A 22,966-nucleotide genomic window follows, 5' to 3' on the forward strand; every position below is an offset into this window, starting at 1 on the left:
AGCATGCTCGTTTAATTACTGAACAGTAAAAAACTTATCAATTGTAGATAAAATCTACTCAAGTGTAATGCCTGTCTCATTTCCACCTGCATTCTAAAATCATGAAAGTGATCCTTATAAATTAATTCTAGTTGGAGAGTAGACCCACTAAGGTGGCATTTAGTTTGCTAAAAATGTTCTTCTATAGATTACCATAAAATCTTCTGTAGTCAGTAACGAAAAAAATCTTTGCCTGCCTCACTGGTTTGTAGAAAAATGGGTCTAAAGCAAAGATATGTAATGAAAGACTACTGGGATTATCTTGAAGTCTTTAATCAGGAATAGTTTGTAGTTTTTGCGATAAAGTGGGACCAATTTCTTCTCTAATGTACTAATGTGATATGTCTTTTTCAAGGTGTATTTTGAGAGAGAACCAAAATATTGTGCAGTGGCTCAGGCTAACTCTGAATTAGCAGCAGCTGTAGAATAACTAGAAGTCATCAGGGAAAGCTTCTTGTAAGTATGGCTTGATTAATAAACTTCATTCACTAACACCTCAAGTCCCCTAATTTCATTAACTTTCATTTATTTATTTATTTTAACGTGTTTTATTTTTATTTTTATTGATTTTATTACTACCTAGTTCAAATATTAAAGGCATGCTCTCATTAGGGATTATCATAATTTTCCCCACAAATGTACTGAAGAACATTCTGCAATTTGGGTGGCAGCCCATGAAGCTGTTTACCCAAAATGACTGAATTTCCTCAAAGCCATCTAGGCACATTATAACTAATAATTGGAATGGTGGTTGATGGAAGTAACTGACTGTGAGTTTTCCAAGGAATATATGCCAAGTTTTTACACCAGTAATGACCTACTGCAGTACAGCAATAACATCCAGAAAGGGCTTTAGAAGCTCACGTTCATTTGCATTAACATTTGTCATTAAACATACGATAAAAGCAGCATCAAATCTCCTCTGATTTTCTGAAAGACCCACAAACACGGGTACACGTGTGCTCACATGCACATAGAAGAGGAAACTTTGTTTAGTCTTTTACTGGCAAGTGTCTTGTGAGTTAATGATGTAATTGAGGACCCCACTTGTCATCAAGTATCTATTGAACTTTTGAGAGGGATTACTTGCTGTGTAAGTACGCATTTAATGGAGCAACTGCAGCACAAAGCACTCTTGATACAAAGACATCTCATGGTATCTTGGGAGATGGTGGGTGGAAGGAGTTTCTGCTGCAAGCTAATCAACCTTACTAAGCAAAGAAATCTTCAAATGCTTTGAAAGCTGTGACACTAATTAGGTTTTAAAAGACTTTGACTTTGCCTCAGACCTTTTTGTTGGTAATATTTAGATCTGTAACCTCCTAATTTAAGATATCAAGCAATAAAGGCTGAACAAATCTGTAATGTGGCATTTATTCTCATTGCTTTCTCTTGAACTGGCATTTTAAAAGAATGACAACATTCACTTTTATGGAAATTCTTGCAAGCCTGTGAGTTATGGTATTTTATAATTTAATTCTTTATTTCAGGAATTTCCTGGTTTTCTTCCTGCTATTTTAATATCCATTTTTTCCTTGATGTAAAGGAGATCCAGTTTTAATGGCTAAACAAAGATAGATTATACCATCTCGCTTTATCTTCTGATCCCTCTGACCCCCACCCAAAAAATCCCATCAGCTGTTACAGCAGGTATTTTTCTTCCATGTGAAACAGCCTTAGCCTTATGACCTTGGAGTTGCCCGTTTACATCAAAATCTACCCTAATGAAGCCGCTATCTGCACTAAAAGACAGTTTTATGGAAGCATCATGTTTTTTATTTCACACGTCTATACTGATATAGGTCCACTAAGTACAAACACTTTTGGACAAAAATAGCCTTCTAGTGTTGTTTTGAGGAGATTTTATATTTTTTGCTTTTTTTAATACACAGCAGTCACCCCTGAAACTCATAGAATCTTTTATTGTTTTAATGTGCTCCTCTGAAAAAAACACTAATATATCTCTTTTCCTTGCCTGACAGTATCTCAAATAACCTTTTCCTGGTTTAGGTGACCTTGCAATCAATCAGCTTCCAAATCCAAATCATCCTTTTTTTGCAATTTTTTACTTCCCATTTTTTTACATTTGTTTACTATACCTTTTTTATGTTTATTTACTTCCCCTTTCCTCTCCTCATGCATTTTTCTGGGTGTTGTTAGCAGCAGTATTTCTCTCAGCTGTGTTAGTTCCTAATAGGGAGAATTCTGCACTATAGGTGAAGTTGCAATTCCTTTGCATTTGTCTGTTTCCTGTGTCAAGTCAAAACTTGTCATACTGTCATTTACTATGAATATTTTTACTAACCACTTTTTAAAATCCATACTGCATATTCAACCAGGATTCCCTTTACATGGTGGGAGGATGCCATTAAAACTGCTATTTTTATAACTGATTCATACCCTTGCTGATCCACCTGATGAACTTTTCTAAGGAATTGTAGCTTTAATTTTTAATTTTCTAGCAGGTATTACTCATAATGATAATAAACTCCAGAGCTCATGGGGTTGTTGAATGGATAACTCTACAGTTGGACAAATTAATTGTTAACAAATGCAAAATAATGTATTTGAACTTTTTATGAGTACTTCTTGATTGCTGTTAATTGATTTGTAGCTTAGGAAATAAGACATGGGGGCTGATCATGAAGAATTCAAAGACAACTTTGAAGTTATTCCTGTATTGAGTTGAGAGTAGGAGTGGATTACCCCCAAAGGTCCTTCTAAACTATATCATTTTATGATTCCAAAAATAAAATTGAAATTTCAGCAGAAGAATGAATAGGAAATACCTGTCTAGGCAGTGTTCCTCCTGTATATGCTAAGATCTATTTCTAACATTTAAGTAAGTATTATATGGTAAAATTTCCTGCACACATCACTCAGGAAAACTTGGTTTTGACTTGTTTCTCATAACTGACTTGTGATTACTCCAGAAATTTGAAGAGGCCAAGAAAAAATTCAGTTTTATGAAAAACCTTAAAAAATGTACCCTTACATAATTCATGTCTTAACCTACCACTTCTGTACTGCAGATTATTGGCATTTTTTTTCTTTTTCTTAAATCCAAATTTTTTTTTTTTTGGGCATTTCTGTATTTGCTTCTTGTGGTCCACATGTTGCATTTATCTCTCAGGAAGAATATCCAGTCACCATTTTTAGGTGCTCTCCTATACAGCCTCCAATGCCTTCACTTCAAAAGCTCCATTACAGTGCAATCCTCTGCACAGGCCAGGGCAAAATATTGCGCATTCAAATGTCTTGCAAATTCCAGATAGGAATAGGATTCTCATCTAATGTATCATCCTTTTTTCCATTTGTGAGGTGATTGAAGTTACTGAATTCTACAAACTGGTTAACTATATATATGCTATATCCAAACAACTTCCTTACACTCGCACTAGCAATGATTTCTCTATCTATTGTACTCAAACCACAGAATTTCTTGTTAATGAAGAGAAACGTTAAAATGTTATTTAAAGAAAATATTTGAAAGTGATTGAAGTAACCTAGTTTTAATTACATGTCTAATTTTATCTAATAGCTGTGTGTGGCAGACTGGAAGTTATCACAATGTCTGTAAGTAGTGTGTAACATTAAGACACACATAAAGGACATTGATAGCTTCCTGAGGATTGGCAACTAGAAGGAAAAAAATTTGTAAGTTAGCATGCACCAGAACTCCAAACAATCTATGAAGCTCAGAAAGAATTTTTTCCAGAATTATAACAAACTGGGATTGTGATACCCACTTTATAAAGTGTTAATTCAAAAAGTTTCACCTATAGGAAATTATATGGCTGAGACATGCCTTTCTTCTGATGGCTTCCTACCTGTGAAATGTTAGAGGATGATGAGAGACTGCTCATAAGAAAAGTTCAGCAGATGGAATGAAGTCTGCAGATTGGTGAGTACAGGTTCTCTTCCTGTCTTTGCATTTTGCTCTCTGGGTTCACCTTTTTTCTTCATGTAAACATGTAGAACATGGTCAACAGTGAATAAATTTCTCTGCAGATTTTCATCCCTATTCAATCATCCTGAAGTGCACTGTTCAATGTTATATTTAAAATCAGCTTGGCTTCCTCAGCTGGAAACTTGCATTAATCCGCATGCTATAGGAGAGGGTGTGCAGTGTGCTGTTCACGGGGATGACTGTTATGTACAGCACTAGCATTAACCAGAATTACCTGATGAAAAAATGCAAATTCAGCATGAAACACTGACATTTTACTGTCACCCATCTTAGGGTTCAAATAAAGTGCTGTAGACATATTCAGCAGTTTTCTTTGTCTTTTCTAGAGAGTTTTACATATAGCAAAGTTTTAACAGATCAATTTTTCCAGCCATGGTACTTCTTGATCTGCTTGATTTCATTCTTCATTCAGTATTATGCAATGTGGACCCCTGGCCTATGCAACTTGTTCCAACTGGTTCATGTCAGGCTTTTTAAAGGTAAGATTCACTGTGGAAGGGAGTCTGTGAAATTAGTACAAAGGGAAGGCAAACTTGTATTTTTTTTCTGGGAGAAAAAAAATGAACCATGCAGGCACTTCTTAGCAACAGGTACTTAGATTTTATTTACCTTAGCAGCTGATAAATCTGTGTAGCCCATCAGCCTGTAAAAAGCTCTTAGTGCTTGACCGAGTTGAGTAAACAACTCAGAGTCGTGTCCATAAAAACAAGAATTTTTCTGATATTAAAGGAAGATCACTCTTTATATTTAGACATTTTTCTGTGCCTGTCTCTCTGGGCTATAAGTCAACTGTATCCAGTCAGCAGGATTGCCCCCTATTCTTCAGTTCATTTCTTGCCCTTTTCCCTTTCAGTCATTTATTTGCTTGTCTCTTTTCCATCTTCCTCTATCAATTTTCTGAAGAGTGAACTTGAAGGCAGACCATCAGATGCTAGTGATCTCTGCTTCTGCACTCATGGATATTCTGTGCTCCCTGACTCATAATTCAGCTTCTTTCTGTTGGCAGAGAGAGAGAGGCAAGGAGAGTTGTATGTATTTTTCATACGGAAGATTTTGTGGCCAGCAATTCTCAGCAGTGATAACCAGTGCAGCTGTTAGTAATCAATAACACACCTTCAGTCTAGGCAGCACAGTTACTGACCTCCTTTCACTTTCCATGGGCTCCAGAATACATCTTTAAATGACAAATGATGAGGGGATGGGCTGCCCCCGCAGTCAGCTCGCAGACAGCACCAGGTTGGGCAGGACTGTTGATCTGCTAGAGGGCAAGGGAGGCTCTGCAGAGTGAAGTGGACAGGCTCTCCTCCCAGGCAACAAGGACAAGAGAAAATAGCCCCAGGTTGTGTGAGAGAATTATTATTTTGCATATTAGGAAAAATTTCTTCACCAGAATGGTTGCCTGGTAGAGTCACCGTGCTTGAAAGTACTTCAAAGATTTGTAGGTGTGGCATTTGGGGACATGGTTTAGTGGTGGGCTTGGAAGGCAGTGCTGGGTTAACAGTTGGAGTCTTAAACGTAATTGCAGATCAAAATTATTTTATGATCTATGGGCAACATTGTAATAAATATTGTTAGAGTAATCTTTTTTGATGGTGAATATACACAGGCTGGTACTAATAATAGAAATACACTGTGTAATTCAAACATTTTAAATGTTCTGAAGATGATTAAAAAATATTCTATGGAGGATGATGTCTATGAATCCTTTCTTGTATGTTAAATTTTTAATATCCCATCAAGTCCAACAATTTCTATATAGTAAATTGATTACAGTAAATTGAATGAAAAGGTAGTTAGGAAATATCAAAAAGGATAATTTCTTCACAAGCAAAAATATTTTATAAGTATTTTGAGTGGAAATATATCAGATTTCAATCATTCATGAGACTTGTTATCTGCTAAAAAAATTTGTGAAAATTATGATTTTTACATTCATATATATTTCACAATAAGTATGCCTATACTATGCAAGAAAAAAAAAGGGAAGTTTAGTAGTGCTACTGCTAAAAAGTTGGGCCAAGCTTATCCTTTTTGCAGAAGTGGTACAATTTGTATTATTTATCATTACAATCATTGTTATTAATAGATGAGAGCACTTAAAATATACTCTGTACCTGACAAGGATTATCCAAGGGCACAGTTCAGCAGGCTTGCTATGGAGAGTAATGGCTCTCTGCTGTGATTTGTGGGGCAGAGTTTCCTGGCACTAGCTTCCTTGAAAACAAGTGTATTTAAAAGACATGGTTTATCCCGTAGGGTGTTGAATTTAGGGTGCTGGCGTATAAAATGCAATATGTATTTCTGCTGATGCTAGGCTTTATTTATGTTGCATGCTATGAAAAGATGACAAAAGGGAATGGTGTGTTTTGTAGTGACAACTTTCTTATTCAGAAATCATAGAATAAGAACTGCTGTGATAAAGGAGACTATTATATACGAAAAAAAATCAAATCCCATAGATATTGAGGCATTGCTTACTGTTTGTCTCACTCTCTCATCTTTACTATCTGAGCCTTTGATGGATGACTGTACTTGAGCTATAGCCAGCTCTGTGTTATCATGCAGGCAAATTTGAGGTGTCCAGAAATAAGTCTCACCTAAAAAACAGTAGTGAACTGTTACTGTGCTCCTTCTTCTTGTGCCTTGAATGCTGGATTGATGAAGTTTTACTTATAGCCCATCTCTGTTAGATGCCCTTACTGAGGGTGAGTCCTCATAGTTGAGTGTAAGTCCTCAGTAGTCTCTCAATCTAAGATTCATCATCGTAAAAACTCTATTGGCTGCCTCCTTATCCCTAAAGAAATCAAGTCAACGTTCTTTATTAATCTATAAGATGCATCTTTCCCCCTTTGCCAATAAACTTATTTTAAACTTATAAATAATTTCTAAATTTCCTGTTTGCACACCACCAATTCAAGCATCAAACCTGACAGAAGAGAGCCAAATCTTTGATCCTGTAATAATGGTAAAAACAGCTTTTGTGGAGGTATGCACAATGTGTTCCTGCTGCTGTTTTTTCATTAAGCCCCACAGAGGAAAATTTTGCCCTGAAGTGAAACTCACTGTTGTTATCTCTGTATGGTACTCTAGAGAAACAAATTGCTTTGAGGTAACTTGTTTTGAGGCACATGCAGTATGAAACCCCTGAACGCAAAGCCAGGGATGTTGCTGCCTTCTGAGCAGAGTGCAGAGAAGTGTGGTTAAAGGTGCAGATCAGCATGCAAAGCTGCCCATGAGCGAATTACTGAATGTTTTTGTGTCTCCAGGCTCATATGCAAAATGGAAATAATAATTCCATCTTGCATTTTTTTTATTTACGTTGTTGTTAGTTAATGTATGGTGGTCCAGGAGCTGCAGGGAAAAAAACCCAGAATTTAGCAAAACATTTCCTCTGAAGTTTGTGTCTCTCAAAATTAAAGGTACTGCCTAAAATTATTGCCATTAAAATATGTTATTTGCTACACTATTTACCCATGCCTTTTCTGTATAAGCTCATGTCTCCACTTGAGAAAGCAGCTGAAGAAACAGTCCTATGTCAAGATGATTAACAGAATAAACAAAATTACTGGGCTAGCCAACTGGTTGGTTAAGTGACCTGAGGGAAGAAGATTTTTCCTGAATGTTCATCTTAGTGTGAGTTTTTAAATAATTGAAATTATTTTGTTGAACAGGAGGTTACGCCTAAATTTTGAAGATTGTGTGGGGAAAATAGGTGGGGGAAGTCCAGAGGGGACAAAGGAGTCAAGATGACCACTTTTAGAAATCCTTTAAATTAAAAAAAAAGACCAAACCAAACAACCCCAAACCACAAATAAACTCTCAATAAATTTGTGTGAAGTAAAATGTGCTGCGCCACAATTTTATTTCCTAAAAATCAAATATTGCTGAGAAATTGATATTGGCATGATTGCTAGAGAGAAATCTCAATAACGAAGTCACCACATTTATACACAACTGTGAACACATTGTGACAGCCTGGGCAGCCTCTGGTTAATGAGCAGAAAGACTGAATAATCCTTTAGGTCAGGACGGAGCTGCCCTGCATCTGCCCTTGTTGCACTTTAGATTGCAAATAAGTGGAAAGCACCCATCAGATATTTGCTATTTGCTTTTGGGTTTTTACAGAAACTAATAATTTTTAAATAAGAACGAAATGTATTTATGCTAAAATTATATGTATTTCAGTGTGGTTATTAGCTTTATTTGCAGGCAAACATCATTAAAGCTACTGCATGCCTATTTAACAGAACCATTGGAGTCAGCCACGGCATTGCTGAGCAATCTCTCCTTGGTCTTTACAGAAATTGTTTTGTCTCAATTAATCGTCTAGAATTTCAACAATTCCTTTTTTTGACAAATACCTGTATATGACAGGAAATAGAAGGTACAAGGAATATTTATACTATGACATGAGTCCCCAAGGCAATCTGAATAAATATTTTCAGTTGGATTTCTTAAAATCCCTGTGACCTTGCTTTCTAAGATCACAGCGTGGATACTTTTGTTTCTGCAAATATCTCAGCAGAGGCTAGCAATCACTATTAAATCAGTTTGAAAAAAAAATATTGTAAGAGCATAAAACTAATCAAAATACCCCAGCAAAATTAAAATAGAATATATGGGTTTTTTTCTGGTTCTGTAGTTACTATGTTAGAAATGTAAAATATGTAAATAATCTTTCCTTTGGTAGAAAAACTGTGAAGTTGGTGTTACTATCTGCATATGAAAATTTTGTTTGTCCCAAGACACTTGAGATTGTCCCTATTGGCCTGGCCTTGCAGCCCTCCAAAGCCTTTGGAAGCTCTGTGCAAGTCAATGCCCTTAGCCCAGGTCTTGAAGATTTACACATAGTTAAAAGAAGTTTATCTCCAAAATTTGAGGTTTTATTAGTGATCTTATTGTGTAAGTTAATGTGGAAAATATTGGAAAGGATTAATTGAGAATGTCAAACCTTTTCCTCTGAGAATAAATTCTTTTTGACTAGAACAGGAGACAGTTAACTTCTGAAAAGCATCAAGACTGATGATTTTGTCTATATAGCATTGACCTGGAAGCTCAGCCATTCAGACTAATAAATCAGGCAATTTATATTTAATCATTAACTAACTCCCGAGCTGAACAGCTGTTCAAAATTAGAAATGGGTCACCCCGGCCAGGATGACATTACAGGCAATCTATAATGCATTAGAATAAAATTATAGTGATTTTTAACTGTCTGGAAATTTATTACACTGCATGTTCCAACTCTTAAACCCTTGTTAGCCAATGTCACTAGTGATTTATGGTGCTTGGCTGGTATGGTAAAATTACTGAAGATTTAAATAGACAATCATTCTATGTTTAGCAAATCTTCAGATTTCAAAGCTATTTTGGAGAATGAGGTGGGTATTCTTTATTGTTTATGACTTACCCATCAGTGACAACAAGAAGAAAGAATGGATAAATCAAAAAGCCCTCTTGTAAATTAATGGGTTTATTGTCTTGTTGCCCTCAGTTAATGATTTAAAGAAAAATCCAATGACTTCTGTAGGCAAAAATGAATGTCTAAAATACCTCAAAGCAAAACTGCTACATTGCAAAGATTGCCGTTAGGACCTTTATCAGGAATGGTCTTTAATTGCTACTCATTGGGCATCTCTCATGGTAGGAACGGGGGTTTCGGAGGCCTTGACACACCAAATTCCTGTGTTCGTACTGTGGAGCACACACATGCTAGCTCTTTAAAGCAGCTTACTTTGATTAAAGATACTTCTGTTTTCTTAGTGGACCTTGAATATTCCTCTTTTATAACAAAAGATTTGAGTCCTCTGTTATCTGTGTCTACCTTCCCAACACTGAATGCTTAACATTTTCAGTAAGTATTTCTGAGTTTTCTGAAAAACGTAAGTGGAAAATACTACATGAATATCAAATTTAACAATTCTTTTATTACTTCAGTTTTGTACACATAGAAAATTGTGTTTTAGATGAGAATGAGTTGTTATTTGAGATTGATTTTATAATCTGTACAGCTTTCAGAAACGACCACGTGTAAAAGTTTTCTTTTAAGCCCTGAAACAGATGACACCAGCAAAAAACAAGCATTTAGTATCAAATTACATGAAATATATATTCAGAAATTTTCATTGATTTATATTACATCATGTAAATGGCTGGAAAAGTATAACTTGATTACTATAATTTCTCTGAAAAACAAATGTCTGTATGGGCAGAGCGTAAATGGCTGTCCTAAAAGTAGTTCCTGGGTGATTTCCTTCTTTCATCCTGTCCCTTTCTCTGCTTCAGTCACTGGAGAATGATTCCCTGAGGTTTCCCTAATGCAAGTGAAGAAATTTTACCTGCAATATTTCAAACAGTACAAACAAACAGTACAAACAAAGAAGAAAGGTTATTTTATTTTATTCCTATTTTACATCAAGAATTTTATCCATTTGAAGATTACTCTCATGGATGGTCAATTTTCACCTTCCTCTCTGTGTCAAAGTTATTTGAGCATGCATTCATGCATAGATTCATTCCTTTCTGGGAGCTGTACACTCAGAACAATCAAAGCATCATGTGCCAAAACTGCTAGTTTGGGATTTGTGCCTTGTCACAAGTCCTGACTGAAAAAGAGAGGATCCATGTCTTAAATGTCAATTTTCTTTGAAGAAGATGCTTTCATTTTCTGAAATTCTTTAGTAACCAGCTTAAATTTCAAATAGATGGTGGGCTGTCTTTATCACACAACTGGAATAAAATAGAAGCTTTCCACATAGCTGCTTATGATAAACATCAAGATCTGAGACCATTCCTGACTATTCATCCTAAACATCCCAGGGTTAACATGGTTTAAATGAACTCTGCAAAAGAACAAGGGAAACCAGGGGTCTCTGTAGGAAAAATATATATATATATAAAGAAAATTATTCTAGAGTTAAACTTTGACAGAATCATTGCATCTGGAGGGAACCTTCTGAGATATTCTAATCCATCCTCATTGATCAAACAGGATTACAAGATTGGTTAGACCAGATTGTCCAGGACCATGGAAATTCCACAACCTCTCTGGGCAGCCTGTGTGTTTGGCCACCCTCAGATTTTCTCCTGTGAAAATTCCAAATCATTGCAGCCTTACCTGAATAACATGTCTGTAGTTAGTGGGTAAAAGAAGAAAGATAAATTAGAGCAAAAATCCCTGCAGGTCTTCACAGAATCGTAGAACATTTGGGGTTTAAAAGGACCTTAAAGACCATCCAAGTTCTAAATCCCCCACTGCCATGGGTAGGAATACTTACTCTGCTGCTTTTCTCCTCCCCTTGGAAAAATAAAATGCAAAAAAAAAAAGTAGAAGTGACATCTTTATTGAGGTTGAAACAGATCTTTCTTCCTCTCTTTTGTTTTGTAATATTCTGGTTTCCTTACCTTTTCTGAATGTTGCTGGAAATGCATGCCCTGGCAGCAGGACACCAGATGCTGCCAATATTGGACTGTGTCCACCATGCTTGATCTGATCTAGACAAAAGCACCAATTACTGAAAAAATCAGTAGCGAGAACGTTTGACAAAGAGTTCTATCCCAGTGTTTTCAGCCTCAACGGTTTCAAGTCACCACCAGATATTCTGGATTTTTTCCAGCCTTTGTAGTCTTTGGAAGTGCATCTCTTGCTGATGGAGTACTTCTCCTCTTGTACTTTTGTGTGCTTCTGGTTAATAACATGGAGATTAAACATTCTGTCACTTTCATGGTGCTCAGGAGATAACTTCTAATTTTGCTTTGCAGTCCAAAAAATGGACTGGAGCCAGGCCATTGAAAATCTCAAAGCACAGGAGAAAACTTTCATGTGGTGACATCTTATTGACAGCAGCACTTGTGTCTTACTTTGGAACCTTCATAAAACAACATCACCAGGACACAAAGGGACATTTCTGGATTCCTTCTCTAAAGGTACAAAAAGTGAAATTTGAAGTACAGATCTGTATATACAAGGGCCTAATTGAAGGTATTTGTTTTCCAGGATATGTCCGTATTTATACTTACACATATATATAAAATATATATTATATATTTATATCTATATATATATATATGTATATATGTAGTGTGTGTGCACAGAGGCATACTTTCCTCAGATTACAGGTATCTTTTGAGGGAAATGAAAGAGAGATGTTCTCTGGCAGGAGAATATCCCTTCCCTTTTCAATTCTTAATGCCAAAGTCTGCTCTTTGTGACACCTTTGTAACAGCAAATGCTGTAAAAATAATACAGAGAGACCTATTCTGCTCAGCTCCAGGAAGAGCATGTAGTTATGATAATCCCATTTTTCTGCACATGGAGGAAATCATGATAGTACTCAGTAAATGCATTGAAGTTCCAATCCTTGCAGTTGTCTCTGCAAAGCTTTCTCCCTCCTTACTTTTGAAGATTTGGACCATTCTTTTCTTCCTTAGTGCAAATTCTCCTCCCCCTTTTCATACTTGTTTCCTATTTCTTATGTGCATTATATCATGATGAATGTCTTTTATTCTCAGAAATATTTGAAATGGGCAGCACTTACCTCATTTTCAATCACACATCTATGACATAGCAGGTGAGCTGGGTTATGAGGACCCTCTGGAAATAGAGATAAATCCAAATTTGAGTTTCCAAGGTCAGCACTTGGAACAGCGGGGACATCTCTTTGTAGATATTTGCTTTGTGCTGGAGTTTAACAGTTGCTAATTTGTCTAGAGCTTTGCTTTACCTGGAACCTCTCCCTGTCCTTCTCCACCAAAAATTTGCTTGCAGATGAAAACCTTTCTCAGAAACCTTCTATCTTGCAGCCTAGGTAGAAAAAATTGCCCCATATATTTTCAATAGTAGGACTCTGGAAATTAATGTCATTCTTAACTCTTTTAAGACTCTTTGGAAATGGATTGAACATTTTTATGAATAAAAATAAACCATACTGTGATGTTTTACTTCTAAAAGTGCTTTCACTGAACAGCAGTGAAATAAAATACCACATTTCAGTTTTGATTGCCTGCAAGTGAGGAAGAGTGGAAAATAAGAGACAAATACCCTTGAAAAAACAAATACCCTAGTTATGTTAAAATAGATGTTTATTAATAGTTTTCTACAGAAGGAACAGTAAGTAGTTCTATGTCATTAAGTATCAGCTTTGTACAGAGATGGTGACAATAGATGTACCTATATATTCAGATATTTTTTGTGCATTGTGTGAAAATTAATATTAGGAACCCTGATAGTACCCCAGTGCTATTGTTTTTCACAAGGAAGTATTTCAGCTTGTGGAAATTATTGTATTGGTTGTCTTACAGTCCAGAGATAAAACAAATAATGTATTCAGTCTTTTGATGTATTTAGATGAACATGTTACACAAGGGAGATAGATATATTGAATGCTTGCAGAAGGGAGTGTATGCCTGCTGGGACCTCTGTGCTTGTATATTCAGCACATTCATCAAAAGTTAGGTTTATTTTGGGGTCAGAGATTAGAACCAAGAGTTAGACAGTTTAAGGTGGTATGTGTTCTGTAATACTATGGTAACTATGACATTGTGCCACAGAAGCTGCACTAGAGGTATGGTGCCACTCTTATTACTAATAATTGTGCAGATTTAGCTCACCTTAAATATATGTAATATTTTTTATTATAAATAACTGTCACATATACATGGAGGTTGTTTTTTGTTTCAGTGTGTACTTTTAAAAGAAGCTTCAGTCTAAAAGCCAGCAATGAGGACTAGACATGTCCAGGGAGAAAGGAAATTTTGATGGAAGACTTTTTAAGATACTTCTGAATGGGAGGAGGAGGTAGTTCAGATTTAATACTGATGATGCAGTGCTTTCCTTTATTTATGGCTTTTGAATTCAATCTAAAAATCACTAATAAGGAAGCCTGCAATAACACCGTGAAGGACTTGGTGGGGGTTTGCCCTTTACTTCAGTAAGGAAAAAAATTTATTCCAAGCATCTGCTATAGCTCCTCTATTACACTTCCACCAGCCCCTCTTGTTTGTTCCAAACAACTTATTTATTCACTCTCATTCTGTTGTGCTGCATTAGGCATTTCTCTTCCCACCCAAACCTGTTTGGTAAGCACTGATTTCAGGCATTCCATTTCTATTTTATTTCCTCTCCTTGCAAGTGCCTGTGAGGGGCTGGCACCCAGGAGGTGTGGCTGTGAGATGGCTGCTCTGTGACAGCTCCCCCTTAGTGAAGGGCACTCACACGTGAACTTTGCTGCAGTTGCTGCCCCACAGGGAGCTCCGTGGCTGCCTCTGCCCCTGGAGATGGGTCCATTCTCTGCTTTTGAGGGTAGCGGAGCTATATTAATAAGATGCCATGGGAATCCTGCTTTAATAATTTTATTTTTTTGTGTGTGCGTGGATAAATACTGATTTATGTTCCAGAAATAGGTGCTCAGAGCATACAGAAGCATTGAATTTGCACTATCAGAATACAATGACTTTTATAATATATGATGCATTTTTTACTTTATTGAACCATAAATATTTTTATGAAGTAAATGTCTTAAGAGAAAACACTTTTGTAAAGTCTGTTATAAATATGATAAACTGCTTCTCATCACTTTCCTTTCATCTGAAACTCCACAGGGATCCTCCTTACTTTTCTGCCTTACTTTAATTTATATCCTCCTCAGTTGTCTTGTGCATTGCACTGAGTCATGTCTTGCTGCTTGGTAACCTTGCTGGATGATAATATTCCACTCTGATTCTAAGGCTCCTTTTCCTGTGACAGAAGGCCTGGACCCAGTTCACCACATTGAGGGATGATGCTACGGCTGTGGCATGGAGTAAGGAATGGGATAGGATGTCAACAGAAAACACCACTGTTCTAACAAACTGTGAGTGCTGACCTCTGATGATAGATCCCCAGCAACAGGGAATTAAATGCGTAAAGAATAAATATGGAGCTGACCTTAAAGTCGTACATCTGGGACAGAAAGGATATGTACATGCTGAGGAATTGGCTTTTGCATTTACTGCCTTCAAGTTCCCCTAATTTCCATAAGGGATTTTTTTTGAAATGCACTTACTTAAAGAATTGAAATATTACAACAATTCTGCTCATTTATTTATAGCATCATTTTCCTTTTAAAATTGTGCTTGAAAAGGTGCCCTTCTTATGCTGTTTTCAAGTGATGAGGAGGAAATGAAGTGAAGGTTGATGTGCACTTCTTGTGTGGGTCAAACCACTTTTTCAACAGGTAAGGTGCAAAGCCTGATGGTAAAACCTTACTTATACTCTACAGTTGGGTCAGCAGACCCCAGCATATGCACCTCACGTGCATGTGCAGCATTCAAGGCAAAAACCAATATCGGGTCATTTCCTGGTAAACAAACATATTTTTAATTCTTATACTTATGACTGAATTATATGTTAACTGATAGCACTGGCAAGTAACTGATCTCCTCATGTGTTTTCTTTTCTTTACTTAGACTTAGGGAGATAATGCTTCATTTCAAAGGGTGTTCAGAGTATTTTCTACTAAATTCCAGATATAACACACAATTACACAACACACAAAATGGTCATAGTAATATCTGAGTTTTAAAACAGGTCTTAATCATCTAGCCTGTCTGCTCATTCGAATCAGCTCTTTTCCCTCATCTGTCCTGGAATGTTTTTCATTCTTTTTCCACCCCTCACAAAAAATCATGATTTTTCATTCACACTCAGGAGTACACAGCTCCGTCAAGCTATATTGTCTAATTACTTATCTTTCCATCATTATTTACTCCTTTTTCCATGCCCATTGAAACAGATTTCTCCTAAGTCATTCAGATTCTAATTGTTCTTGAAGTCCTTCAAGGAAGCATTTATAATTTAAATGAGTATATACCAAAAACTGTAACACAGTAATATATATAAAGATAGAGATAGATATAGATGATATAGATATAGATAAATACATATATAAATATAGATATAGATGTATGCTCCCCCAACATTTCTTTGTCAATATTCCATATTTCCATATTTGCTTATAAGAAATACGACATATATATATAATTTTTAATATGAGGAATAGCAAGACCATAGGTAGAAAGATGTTGAACTCAAAACTGTCAAACTCCTAAATAGTGGACAATTCTTTGTGAACAGTTTTCCGTGGTTTAACCACGTGCTTTTAGAAAAACCTTGTCATTTATATTATATAAAGGAAATCTTTCTACAACCAGTATTTATCTAATATTGGAGAGGGGGAAAATTATTTTTTTCAGGTAAAGTATTCTAAAGACCATTGAAAGAGCTTTGGCTTTTGATAAGACTGTATAAATTGAAAACATGTGTGACTCTATTGATCCCACACTTGATCCTCTGCTTGGAAGACATACAATTAAAAAGGGAAGGCATGTATGCTTGAGTAAACAGAATTTTTCCATGACAACTAGATCTATATTGCTTTGATTGCCACATTTTGCTTAGTGCTTCAACTCCTCATGTAACAAATTATTTCTTTTCAAATAGCAATGGCTAAAATCTGGAGATGAGTAGATATTAAGATGTTAGTATCTGCATCTGATTAGATAGCAAAATTATGTTCTCAGTTTCCAAATTGGACTCAAAATACTATATATATGTGTGTGTTACTCAAACTTGAGTGAAATTCTTTATTATTAAAAATATTAGTAAAACAAGGAGTAGCATATATTATAATTCAGCTTAAAGGAAAGGAAATTATTTCCTTTCTATGTTAGGCATCTACAGCAAGGGAGAAGGCATTGGAAATTAAGGAGTAGATTTGGATTTAACAATAAAGGGTTTTCCAGCTGCAATATCAGCTTAAGAAAACTCTACTTTCACTATGCCATAATGGCTCCCTCCATTTAAAAAAGAAAACCAGTTTAAAAAACAAAACAACAAAAAAAAACCCCTCCAAACAAACAAACAACAAACAAGAACCCTGAAAAGTAAGACAAATGAGGAAAAACTGATATGATAGGACACAGGGCAGAAATAAGTCAGACAAGGTGGGGACTGTTTATGTTGTTATTGCTGCCAGCCTCCCATGCATCAAACCAGTGCAGCTGATCCTGGTCACGAATTCATCGTGGCAGATGTCACAGTGGTGTTAATCCCTGCTCAGTTTCCCCCCTAAACTTAAAAAATACCATTAAAAATATTTCTTAAGATCTTATTTAGGTACCTTTTAGATACACAATTTCAGGGTGACAATAAGGAAAATAAAGGAGTTTGTACTAGGCGCAAGAGAATTTCAGTCTGTAATGTCTTCCATAACTTTTCACAAAAACTTCAGATGAAATTGTTGAGTCTTCAATGCAGATGTCAGCCTGAAGAATAATGTTGATTAGTGGTTTCTCAAGAGTAAACTTATTAAACCTCATTGAATATTTCATCTGATGAACTGAAATGCCATGTTTCTGCTCAAACATGAATTTAAGTCTGAAAATGTCCCTCTCTTCTATTTTTGTTTGCAAGCAACACATTAACAAGCTAGATTTTTCATGTTGGAGAATATGATCTTTATTCTGATATAAAGCCAGACATACTCCTGGGGCATTTCTGGATGGATCTCACATGTTAGTCAAAGAGTGGTTAGAGTGCTTGCACAGCTTCACATTATTGAAAGTGAAAATATGTAAAAAATTATAAATAAAGAAGTTATCTTATTTTGAACAGTTTACCCAAGATTTTTCTCCCTCCTTCCCATCCTATATTTCAGGCACTGGTGCCTGTACAGTAAATCCAAGCAGTAAAAAACAGCTCAAATCTCCTTGTATACATGGAACTCCTGGAACATGCACTCTTGCTCTATGCTGTGAGAACTTAGAATGATCTCCCTTTGTTGCATTTCTCTGTAGCTGTATTTGAAGGGCTTCAGAGATAGAGCACACAGCTTGCTTTTCAGAATCCATAGTGAAGGAACTTTACTGAAAATTAGTATTATACTGGTCTAAAAGAGATCAGAATCTTCACAAGGTAACAGACTTTTGAGGAATGGGAGGATGTGAAAGGATGTGAAATAACAGACAGAAGTTGGATTGAAAAGGACAAGGGTCACAGCAACATAGCTTTGCATTTATTTAGCAAAGGCTTCCACATAGCACAATGTAGCTGTGTATGTGGACACAAAAGCAAACAAATGAAACTATTCAAAAATAGATTATTCTGCTGAATATTTACGTGGCATTCTGTGCCTGATTGAAGGTGCACAAGTCACCTTTGATGGGCACATGTGCCTGTGTGTGTATAAATATATATACGTATATATATATATATATACACACCACAATATATATGTACTCATACAATATATACCCCATTTATTTCCAAATAAGCAGAGTTTGCCTCATTCTTGATTAATTTCTGTTGTTTTTTTTCATTTTAGTAGTTCTGTCAGGTACTTTGAATTTTTTCTTCTTAATAAAGAAAGACTAGGAAGGTATTTGTGATAGATATGGTGCAGTCCAGCAGTTGAAGTTCATTAATAATTGGAATGTTGCAGAGTATGAAGTAATGAATTTTAATTACTCCTTTCATGTCTGACAGCACCCCATGGACCAATACATCAGCCCAGACTTTAATTTGGTTCTAGTAATGGTTTCATCAATAGTACATTAATTCTGTGTTTGAAAAGATGTACAGTTGAACCTGACCCACACAGTAGATACCACTGTCATAAAATGGCCACATACTGACAACAACTGGATAATTGCAAATAATTAAATCCACTGAGCTTCAGACAATCCTAATTTTAAGTAAAATATATCTTATCATATCAATCGACAGAAAGCATAGCTAGGGAGATTTATCAACTTGTATTCCTTGCAAAGCAAATTTACTGGCCTGTTTATTAGAGAACTTGCTGATTTGTGAACCACATCACAAGAGTACCTCTCCTCTTCCTTCTTTGCAAGATGGTTCTTATGTTGCTCTCCTGGATACTCTGCAACACCTGCTCTTGGTTTCTGAATGAAGCCTGCAGAAGAAATTCTCAGCCTTGGAGAACTTCAAATGAATAAATTTATATTTTACTCAAAACCAGCTCACAATAGGGTGAACTAAAGGTACTTGTTATCACTGAAAAGCAGACTTCATGCTTAAGTGCCTTAGTACATATTTAGAAGCCTAGCAAATTTTGGGTGTTCAAATTTGGAAACATTTTTATTTTCAATTTTGGAACTACAAAACTGCTCAGTTGTTTCTAATGCGCTTTAGACTGTGCCTGTATGTTCAAAATTGCTTCAAAATGCTCAGATTTTTGTTAAAATATTTCAAGATATTTGCTTTGAGAAGGAAGAGAAAGGAAAAAAAATTAATAAAACAATTTAAGAAAATATCAGTTGTAGTACATAGCTTTATGTAAGCATGACAGCCACAAGACAAAAAATAAGTAAAATTTGGGTACAACAAATTAGCAATGTAGGCAAAAATTACTCAAGATGAAAATACTTAGATTTTTTTGGAGCAGATAAACCAAGGCATAAAAGTAAACAGGTACCAACTCTATGTGGTGTTGGGTTTTGGCCTTCACCTGCTATAAAAGAAACTGTGCATTGAGTAAATTTGGTATGGATGGTCCTTACTATTTGAATTTTTACCTGTGTGTGTCCTATCCTGTTTCCCCAGCACCTCTCTTTTGGAAATCACTGGCTAGGAGCATTAACTATGGCAGATCAATGTTATTTTGGCTCATAGGAGAGGAGACAGAGGAATAAATTCATTGTTCATAAAGCTCCTATTTGCATTTGCATGAGGTGTTACCTTGCTGAACTCCTTTGCACAGTCACAAAGAGGTAGTCATGTCTCTTCAGCTGCAAGATTAGGTTATTAAGAGGTTTTATAAGATGTCTTGAAGTTTGATTTATGTGCAAATATAGCTTGTATGAACAAGTTTCCATTCTTATGAGGCATGACTATTATTCATGAAACAGCAAGAAAATTTGCTCATTTTCTCCACAGGGAGAAGCTTCCCTTGCCTTGAACATCTTGTCAGCTGTGCAGCTTCAAGGCAGTGCTTTTCCCACTGAACTAGTTTGACCAACTTGCACAGTTTGCCTACTGAGATTGCCTGGTAACAGCTCCATTCTGTGCTTGTTTTCACCTGATTTATTCAGCTTCCTTCTCTACATTACTCGTTGGGGTTTGCAAGTCGGTTCCAGAAGCTTTTAATTTTAAGCAGCAGGAACTGAATGAAAGCTCCTCTGGAAAATGTGTTTATCCCTCTTTCTTCCCATTGAAAAATATTGTTTCCCTGTGCTTTCCAGTCCAAAAATTTATCACTTATTTCATTCTTGCTGAGCTGATCCAAAACATCTCACTACAGGAAGCTATCCCACCATTCTGCCATGTAGAGTTATGGTCTGTTTTGGAGAATTGCTGTCCTGAAAGGTATGCTTTAATTTTGTGTTGCATGAGAGTGTCCCATAAGAAAAGATGTTGCATAAACTCTCAAGCCATCGCATTATATGAAGCCTTGTTCCTATATTCAAAATTTCTCCCCTTCATGAATTCCTGCCTTTGCAAGACCTAGGCATTGTTACCTAAGGCAGAACATACACAAGGGAATAGCAGATCTTTGTGTCAATCAATCAAGATTGACAGATCAGACAAGATGTTACACACTTCCCAGTCTTCTCATAGCTGATTGCTCATGTTATCTCCTGGAATTTATTTGTTTTTATATTTGCTTTGGCTAAATATAGTTTTTGCTCAAGGCATATACAGGTTTTTTAAAGCTTTTAAAATCCTTTTTGAATCCCTTAATCTACTTTATTTTCAAAATCTATGAGAATTTCAACAGGAGAAAAAAAACTAGTGGGGAACAATCTCTTTTTAATTTACTGTGTTTGTTCTTAAATACCAGGGAGCTGGAACTCACATGAAAGATGCTGTGTCTATTTCTGGGTAGAGTGGTGCTTTAGTTCCATTCATTCTATCTGCTGCAGGTGAGGGAATAGGACATTGTGAAGAATTGCCAAAAATAGAACTTGTCTCTAGAAATTTCTTTGGTGACTATTTTTTGATATTCCTTCTATCATGGACTTCCATTATTCATGCCTGTTTTGCTGCATTTATTCATAATACAGAATTTTTCTTCATAATCCAGAATTAAACTCTAAACAGAGCTATTTTACTGAAAAAAAATTAAGTCATCCTACTGGGTTCCCCACCTCTCTGTTTATCGTTGTTGCTTACACTCTTGAACAGTGCAAGAGCAATAACAAAACATTTCTTTTTCCCAAATCTCTAATTAACAGAAAACCTACAACAGCTGCAGTAATAAAACCCACCAAGTCATTATGTAGGTTTTGCCTTTCATAGGTGATAATCACAGAAATTGGTTATTTATTGCTTCTGTGAATTGAGAACTCCTAAAGGAAATATTTTAATCCAAAACTCTAAAACTTGTTATATTTCCTCATAGATGTTCTGAAACATATCATGACTCCCTTAGCAAAGGTTGTTCTTCGGACAAAGCAAACTGAAGAAAGTGTCTTTTGTCAGAGCTCTTGTTTCATCAGTGTGTGTGTGTTTTTTTGAAAGCAAAGCAGAATCGTGATCTCCATGTCAAGTTTTGTTCCCTCCAGCTGCAGTCAGTTTTGAAGGCTGTGGAGAGACCATGTTGCAGAACTGGACAGTGAATTCATGTCTGCCTGAGACAGGCTGTATAATCTAAAGGATATATGATCATGCGGCTAAATTATTGCAATATTATACACGCATAAGCCTAGAAAACCCATCTCCAGGAGTTTGCATGGCAGTATTATACAATATACATGTCTGATGTTGAGTTTTGTAAAATCATGGGTTTCCCAGAACTAGACATAGAAGTTTCCTTCAGGAATTCACTTAAAGTATATCATAAGCAGCTCTCTTTTCTTCCTTCTCCCTGGTGAAATGCAGAAGGGTCTCAGCACACCATTATGCTTAGCCTATATCTTATAGCTAAGGGCATGTCAGAAGCAGGCAAGGTTTTTAAGTGCTGAAACCTGTGTTCCTGGCTCTGGCAATGCCCTGTGATAGCCTAGAAACAAAGCAATGTTAAAATTTCTACAGAAAGTACTTCTTTTATTCATGTCCTGATGTGACTTTCATAAATCTCATTCAAGTGTTTAGTATCTATGTTAATGCAATCAGTTTGAAAATTGAGTTAACAAATGCCAATTTGAATTTTATGAAGAGTTCATGTTATAAATGTTCCATGTTATGAATGTTCTCTTAGCCCTTTTTAAAACAGATTTTTATTACTAATATTTGAATCTCCTTTCTTGGCAGAGAACATTCAAAACCATTGCTGTACAGAAAATACTGGATTTAGGCTTGTGTGGAAAGTGAATCCTGAAAATTGGCACGCTGTTCACTGGGTAAGTCAATGACAAAGAGTTGTGTCACTGGCTCACACCAGACCAGACACATGGCACACACTGTAATCTACAAGTTATTTTCAATTTTTTTTTTTTTTGGTTCTATGCCACTGAAATAGGTGAACTTCATGTTGCCTTCCGGCTGGGCCTCAAAATGGCACAGAGTGGCAGTGACAGGCTTCACCCCTCACTGAAGGGATGAAGGGATGAAGGGATCTGGAAATGACAGCTCTTCAGTAAGGGATTCCAGTAAATAAAAGGTGAACCTAGGATACCTCATTCTTTCATCCAACAAATAATTAATTTGGAATGAAACACTTAGCATATTACCTTAAAAATTATTATGTTCTTTGTTTCAGTTGCCAGCCATTCCCTCTCCTCTAGTCTATCCATTTCTTATAAATACATGTCCCTACTTAGTTTTTTAGGCCATATATTTAAGGAAATTATAGCAAAAACTAACAACTATCACATTGGCATTTGTTTGAAAACATTCTTAAATTTCTGGTAAGTTATGATGATAGACATTTATGCCTAAGCCACAGACTCCAGTACAGCAGTGAATAATCAGCCTGTGTCTGCTGTTTACACAAATGAAATGACAAAAATTAAGAAATA

At 36.0% G+C, this 22,966-nt stretch overlaps 1 protein-coding gene across 1 annotated transcript in view; it reads left to right on the forward strand.

Moving 5' to 3' along the window:
• Positions 1-22,966, forward strand: part of DNAH11 (dynein axonemal heavy chain 11) — a 98,666-nt gene that overhangs the window by 50,149 nt on the left and 25,551 nt on the right. The window contains 7 exon segments of the mRNA XM_063148425.1: positions 3,914-3,943; positions 4,380-4,488; positions 11,771-11,829; positions 11,831-11,944; positions 14,735-14,770; positions 14,772-14,972; positions 16,257-16,369. Of these exon segments, the coding sequence (XP_063004495.1) occupies positions 3,914-3,943; positions 4,380-4,488; positions 11,771-11,829; positions 11,831-11,944; positions 14,735-14,770; positions 14,772-14,972; positions 16,257-16,369 (662 nt within the window).

The sequence above is a fragment of the Melospiza melodia genome, chromosome 1, assembly GCF_035770615.1.
Source record: "Melospiza melodia melodia isolate bMelMel2 chromosome 1, bMelMel2.pri, whole genome shotgun sequence".
NCBI classification, from domain to species: domain Eukaryota; kingdom Metazoa; phylum Chordata; class Aves; order Passeriformes; family Passerellidae; genus Melospiza; species Melospiza melodia.